Source organism: Pezoporus wallicus, unplaced genomic scaffold (genome assembly GCF_028554395.1).
Source record: "Pezoporus wallicus isolate ANWC-B61680 ecotype Strahan unplaced genomic scaffold, APGP_CSIRO_Pwel_v1 contig_6872, whole genome shotgun sequence".
NCBI lineage: Eukaryota > Metazoa > Chordata > Aves > Psittaciformes > Psittacidae > Pezoporus > Pezoporus wallicus.
This window is the reverse complement of record NW_026642757.1, coordinates 50,275-56,761: the sequence shown is the minus strand read 5'-3', so window position 1 is coordinate 56,761 and position 6,487 is coordinate 50,275. Positions and strand designations below refer to the sequence as shown.

At 47.7% G+C, this 6,487-nt stretch overlaps 2 protein-coding genes across 5 annotated transcripts in view; one reads left to right on the top strand and one right to left on the bottom strand.

The window, feature by feature from the left end:
• Window positions 1-143: 143 nt before the first annotated feature.
• NDUFC1 (NADH:ubiquinone oxidoreductase subunit C1) lies at window positions 144-2,793 on the bottom strand. Of its 2 annotated transcripts, XM_057432231.1 has the most exons (4): window positions 2,723-2,793; window positions 1,892-1,995; window positions 1,037-1,119; window positions 144-295 (listed from the first exon to the last, which is right to left on the bottom strand). In XM_057432231.1, coding segments are annotated over exons 1-4 (249 nt in total). In that variant the 5' UTR covers window positions 2,784-2,793; the 3' UTR covers window positions 144-294. The 2 variants fall into 2 exon arrangements, with proteins under 2 accessions (XP_057288214.1, XP_057288215.1); XM_057432232.1 differs by lacking the exon at window positions 144-295 and having other exon boundaries at window positions 1,036-1,119.
• A 582-nt stretch (window positions 2,794-3,375) lies between these two features.
• Window positions 3,376-6,487, top strand: part of NAA15 (N-alpha-acetyltransferase 15, NatA auxiliary subunit) — a 38,486-nt gene continuing 35,374 nt past the window's right edge. For all 3 annotated transcript variants that reach the window (XR_008975242.1, XM_057432224.1, XM_057432225.1), the window contains exon 1: window positions 3,376-3,574. Coding sequence is in view for 2 of the 3 variants with exons in the window: in XM_057432224.1 (XP_057288207.1) it covers window positions 3,521-3,574 (54 nt within the window). In the remaining variant the exon portion in view is untranslated. The remainder of the gene's footprint in view (window positions 3,575-6,487) is intronic.

Here is a 6,487-nt window from a genome sequence, read left to right as displayed (position 1 = left end):
TTCCTTCTGAGCCAATGTCTAATGTTGCAGAACACCTTCCAAAGAGTTTTGAAAAGAACAATGATAAACTATGGAAGAGAAATGCCACATAAAACCATTTCAAGACCAGCAGAATGAAATATAAATGGCAAGAAAAGTCTTCATAATTTTCTTTCATACTTCATAATTTATTTCATAATTCTGCACATGAAATGTATGAACATGTAAGTATTTAGACACTTTGTACTTCTGCTGCTTGCACTTATTTGCAGGACAAGTGGCGAGCATGTTGCTTCTTGCTGATCATACTGTCAACCTAAGAAAGAGGGAGGGAAAAAAATCTTAACAACAAGAAAAATAGACACAATGGATATTGTCAGAAACACCTCACAGCATACTGCATTTTTAGCTGGAGAGGAATGATTATGGGAAAAATAACCACACCACTACAAGTTTTCCTATACTTACTATTAGCAATCCCATTGTGGCATATTAATTGCCCTGAGGCCACAATCCCCAACAGACATTTTAGCTGGCAGAAATACAACTTTTTTATATCAAAAGGGCAGTGACCACACACAACTTGCACTGTAGCACAAGTCTGCAGCCTTGACTTTATATCATTCTTATGCACAATATAGAAGTGAAACAGAAAAATGTTTCCCACTGTAGACCTGTTAAAATAACAAAGGAGACAAAGATAAGGTATTCTTAGTGCACTTGATCACCTTGCCACTAAAGCACTTGTAAGGTATTCTCCTTGCAACCTAACTTTATTATAGACACTGTAAGAGAGATGTTATTTTTCCAAAGCCTGCATATCCAAGACAGCTGGCAGTGAATATGCACACAAATGGATATATGAAAATACGGATCAGTCACCTTATCACTTTAAAACTGGGAATGAGTTAGATGAATAGCAATAGCCAAGATGCAAAATATTAAGGAAAATAAGGGAGGAAGACAAGCCAGTCCAGTATCTGATTGCAAACCCAAGTCAAAGGTCTGCATAATTTACATTCAGCTAAGTCAAAAGCATCTGTAGGTATACACTTACTAGGAGCAATCTGTACACTTATGTTGTCTCTCTTGTTTTCTTCTTTCATATTCCATTACATCATCATTATGTTGCTTGAAAAGCTATAAAACAGCAGTATATGATAAACATCTGGGACAACAGAAAAATATTTCTACAGCACATAAAATTGCTATTATCAAAATACAAACCAATATGTAACTAGAACAATACAGAATAAATGATCTGTAAACTATCCAACAAGGCATTTTTTTCTGCAGCTTTCTCAAACATTTTCTGCTGGCCAACTGAAAGTAGGGGGAAGGTTCCTATTGTCAATCAATCCACCACCACCACCACAAAAATGGGAAAAAAACCCAAAGGGACCCCAGACGCGCCCTGAAAAGGGTGGTCAACATGGGAGTGCTGCTTATCCTGAACATTTCTTCACAAAACCTACCATGCCCTGCTTGCTTTATCAACATCGAGCCTATGAGTTCTCTGAAACTGGGAACATCTTACATCTACATTTTGCTCAGAAACACAACTTCATTTAGGCACACCCCTAGGTTTTTTTCCTCCCTTGTTTTTCTTTAAGATCCATTGGGGAAAATAATGTTAAAGCCTTAAACCAATAGACCTGAGGAATAAATTCTTCTGCTTCAGATGTTTTAAGTTTGTAACAGAGAAAAGCTTAATAATCTGTTCACTGTCATAAAGAAAAGCACAACATAGTTTGGGAAAACATAATTAATAATGCTTCAATCTTGACACCTGCTATAAACACCCATTACCCCAATCAGCTGACTAGGTTGCAGTCATTACCTTCAGATCAGTATGGTTTGGGAATAGTTCAAACCCACATAAAGTTCAATAAAACCAAACAAAACCACTTACATAAGCCCACAAGGCAGCACTGGTGCCAAAAGCCAAGCCAACTCCAAGCCAGTTTGGTTGGTTATAATTACGTTTTCTTGCAACAAATGCGGAACGAAAAAAAGCTAAAATGGCAGAAGATTACAAACACATTAGCATTTCTCAGGCTTAGACTACCAAGTCAATTACTGACACTCAAGCAATCCGGGAAAAAAACACAGACTACAAAAAGCTGAAATAAATGCAATTATTACATAAAGTTGGTCACCATAACAGCATTACAACTCACCCATGTGTGGATAAACTGCAGCATGTACTCCCTGAACTATGAAGAGATGAGGCTCTACTAACAGTTCAGAGCAGTGCCTTCCTCCCTTTCCTACCCCACCCTTTTGCTAGGTCACCTCTTGCTGACCCCAAAGCTTCCATGACTGCCCACCCCACGCTCCCCGCACTCCACGAGGGCACCGCCAGCACCACAGCCACAGCGGAGAAGAGCGGGTCAACCCTGACCATAACCAGCTCCAGCTCCACATTGGAAAAAAAAACAACCTATATACGACTAGTTAGTTTAGATAAAAATACAGCGAGGAAAACTGACACAGCAGCTTGCTGTAACTCCAGGTACAAAACGAAGAGCGCTCCAGCTAACGGGCACGCCGCTGGCACCCCGCAGGCAACCAAGCTCCCACAGCACCCGGGTCAGCGGGCAGGCCGCGGAGCACCGGTGCAGTCCCCTCACGCACCACGCTCCCGGAACACAGAACAAGCTCCTATCCGCCTAAACCAAAGCGGGTTCCCCACTACTCCGAGTCGCGACAATAGCCCCGCTTGTGCCCTAGGGCGGCTCACCGAGAGTTGGCGTTCTGGCCGCCAACCTAAAAGCCCTCTCCCCTCTCAGTGCCACCGCCATCTTGTCGGCTCGGCTCCGCCCCGCCCACGGGGGAGGGACTGCCCTTCCTCGCCTCGCCTCGCCTCTCTCCCGGGCGCGGCGGGCGGACGCGCTTCTCCGCACGAGGCCCGCTGCGCAATCCCGCCCTCTTCCCCCACCCGTAACCGCACTTGCTGACGGCAGCGAGGATACGCTGCTCGTCAGCTCCGCGCGGGAAACCGGCTCCGCCAGCCCGGCCCCGTGCGAGACCCCCTCGGGGCTAACCGGTGACGGCTTCAAGTACCAGCGCCGCGCGGCGCGCAGGCACTGACTCAGCGGGCGGGCCGGGGTACGCCCGTCACCGCCCGTCCCATCCTGTCCCACCTGGCGGGGGCGAGGGCGGGCCCTGCGGCGGCGCGGGGTCGCGGCGCATGCGCGTGGTCTGCCGTGACCCGGCTGGGGAAGCCCTCGGCGGTGGCCATTTTGGCGGCGCCTCTCTCCGGCCTGTTCAGTTACCACGTGAGCCGCCGCCCGGGGCTCGGCGCGGGGCAGCCCGGCGCGCAGACGGCGGCCGGGAGAGGCCGGGCCCGCGGCCGGCGAGAGCGCCGTGGTTTGTGGGAGGGAGGGCGGGGGGGTGGGGAGGCGGCGGTAGTAGCAGACAGACTTCGGCGGGGAGGCTCCCGGCAGCGGCGAGCGAGCAGCGGGGACGGGACGCAGCCCGGTCGCCCACCCCCCCTCCCCGGAGCCCTTCGGCGGCGCCCGAGCCAGCGGCGGGGAGAATGCCGTCGGTGAGCTTGCCGCCCAAGGAGAACGCGCTCTTCAAGCGCATCCTGGTGAGTGGTGGGGCGGGAGGCCCGCGCTCGGCCACGGCGGGCCCCGTGGGGCTGATGGAGGGGAAGCGGTGGCGGCCCCTGCCCCGGCTTTTTCCCCTGGGCTGGTGGGGAGCGGAGCCCCGGTGCCGCCGCCCCAGCGCTGGCGGCACCCAGGCCAATAGCTTCTTCCTGCCGGGGCAGGCTGGGCCGAGGGGCGCCTGTCACCCGCGGCACGTCCCGCCCGGGCGCGGCCCCCGCGGGGTCCGAGGAGCGCCGGGGGTGGCCGGGCCTCGCCGCTCGCCCCCTCGAGCCTGTGCTCGTAGCCGCGCAGAGCCGCGGGGCTTAACCCGAGGGCCTGCCCCGGGCCCCAGCGGTGTCCGCGGAGAGGTAAAACCACCCTCGCGGGTGCTTCATTCAGGCGCTCGCTGTTTACGGACGCTCGGCCGAGCCCTTTTCCCCGGCGATTCTTTCTTCTTTGTTTTTGCGATTCATTTTTTTTTTCCGTAGACAGTAACCAGATTTGTTGGTCAGTGGGGAAGATGGCTTTCAGAGGAGGAAGTGGAGAAGGATGGAGATTTTGAAGTCTTTCTGAAGTCTAGTTTATAGCTAACTCCTATTAGAAGTTTGTCATTTGTTTTTTTCTGGGCGGCAACCAGCATACGGATGAAAGAAGCTGCAGTGGAAATTAGGCAATAAATCGCGGTTTTAGATGAGATTAAGATAGTGTACAGTCCAAACACCACCAAAGCATGCACAATTGAGTTAGATCTTAAGGAACTTGTTTCAGTTTTGATGCAGTGTTGCATGGACCTTGTGTTTCTGAGAGCTTGGGGTGAGTTGAAAATGACAGTTATGTGAGTAACTTCAGTGGATTTATCTATAAGATTCTGTTATCTGGGTCAAGCGCTGCATTGTTTTCTCTCAGAAAAAGAATCAGTTTTATCTAAAAATCTCACGTTTTCTTTCAGAGAGGCTTAGGCTACTCTTTTGGATCCTTCCAGAGATCAGAAGTAACATGAGTACTTTAGCCTTTTAGGAGTAGCAGCACTCTTTAAGCTCTGTAAACTTTTTTTGGGGGATGTCTGTAATCTTCTGTTGCTTCTTCATTTCAAAATCTTTTTGTGAAAATAAAATAAATCTGTAAAAGCAGAAATCCTTAGGTACAAGCATCTCATCACGAGACATGTGGCTTCAATTAGGGTTAAAAAGTAGGTGCAATGAACTGTAAAGCGTATTACTACTTTGCAAGATCCAGTCCTGCTTGGCAGTTGATATGGCTTTGTACTAAGTGTAATTTTTGATGTGTTATGAGCTGGAGAAGTAATAGCCTTGTTGCTCGCTCACCCATCTTTGTAGTGAGGATGGCTTATGTGGTTACAAGTCTAACTGAATCAAGGAGCCTGCCTCAGTTTAAAACTGACTGGTTTGGGGTTTCTTAATGAGCTTGGTGCACGTCTGTCTGATTATTTGTGTGAAGAGCAGGAAAAAGGGAAGAGGAAGAGTAAGAGTTTGTTTGGAGAAAATGCTGGCTCAGCACATGCGAGTTGAATGAAGCTTCTCAATTTGTTTCAGGTCAGAAAAGAGAAAGGTGCACTCCACTCCAGGCAGATTTCTGTAGACTAAAGCTATTTTAATGCTGGCTTTCTTTTTTTTTTTTTTTTAAGCTGAAAATCTTTAACAAAAATACAGAAGTTTCAGGTACTGGGTAGGCTAAACTTTATTCTGGCGTTCTGCATTTTTTTTTCCTGTATCTTGCAGGGATGAGCCTGTGACATGTAGCCTAGTATTAAGACTGCCTTGCGATCAGGCACCTTTGTAACACGTGGTGAATAGGAAAAGCTTTGAAGCTGGTTTTCATCACACTGAAAATTTGTGTAATAAACTACTTGTCTGCCTTGTCATGGATAATGACCCTACCTTATGAAGTTTTGATTACCTGTTTGACTTGAGACATCTTTTAGGAAGTCCCATTTATCAGTGCAAGTCCAGAGAAACATTGTTGCCATACTCCTGTGCCTTCACTCCACCTTTCTCTTCCTACAGTCTTTCCTCTGTCTACTCCTTCTTTTCAGGAGACTGTAACCCGTCATTATGCCATATCGTCTGCTGCCTCTTCCTCTGACCCACTGGTAGCTGAACAACAGCAACAGCAGCAACAGGAGCTTGAGTCTTGCCGGGCAGCTGGCTCCCTGGTAGGACCTCTGAGCCCTGGACCAGCTAACAGGGGAGTCTGATTATCTCGCCCTGGGTCAACCCATGCTGTCTCCTGGCTTTGTCAGACCCTGGAGTCATTCTGTTTGAGCAGGCTTGAGTGTGATTTACTTTTTTTTCCCAGTATATGCTTTGGTAAGCTGGCCAAGTGCTGCTGAAAGGATGCATTACCCTTCAAACAGATAATTACTGCTACATAGACTGTTAACAGAAATATAAAGCCATTCACATTTTGATTTTCATGAAGGTAGTAGTAAACACAGGAATTAAGTAGGTAACAGCCTTTTGTTTTTGTAAGTGAAGCATAAAATGGAAAAAACAAGCTGATTGTGTGTGTTTTAAGTTCCTGAGGCCTCATTTCTTTGCTATTTTTAAGAAGTATACCTGTAGCACAGTCAAATGTTAAGGTCTACACCAAGCTGCCCAGCTTTCCATAGTGAAAGGGATTAATTAGCCTTCAGAGTTTGGGGGTTTTTTGTTTGTTTGTTTTGTAGTAAACATCTTACAAGATGAGTAAATTTCTTTTGCATAAGGTTGTGCTTGCAAGCCAGCATTTCCACTTAACTAACAAATTCTGAGTTCAGAAACGTGTGCACTTTGCCTTTGTGTGTTGCAACACTAACTAGACTAACCTAGTCACTTCACAGGTATGTGGAAGTTCTTACAGAAACATTTTTCCATTTGGAAAGCATTTTGCAGTGTTCCTGTAGTACAGAGGGAAAG

Coding starts and splice junctions, on each gene's coding strand:
- NDUFC1 (XM_057432231.1), bottom strand. CDS start 2,783: ATGGCGGTGGCACTGAGAGGGGAGAGGGCTTTTAGGTTGGCGGCCAGA. Junction 1,996..2,722: donor GGCCAGAACGCCAACTCTCG/GTGAGCCGCCCT, acceptor CTGCCATTTTAG/CTTTTTTTCGTTCCGCATTT. Junction 1,120..1,891: donor GTGCTGCCTTGTGGGCTTAT/GTAAGTGGTTTT, acceptor GCTGTTTTATAG/CTTTTCAAGCAACATAATGA.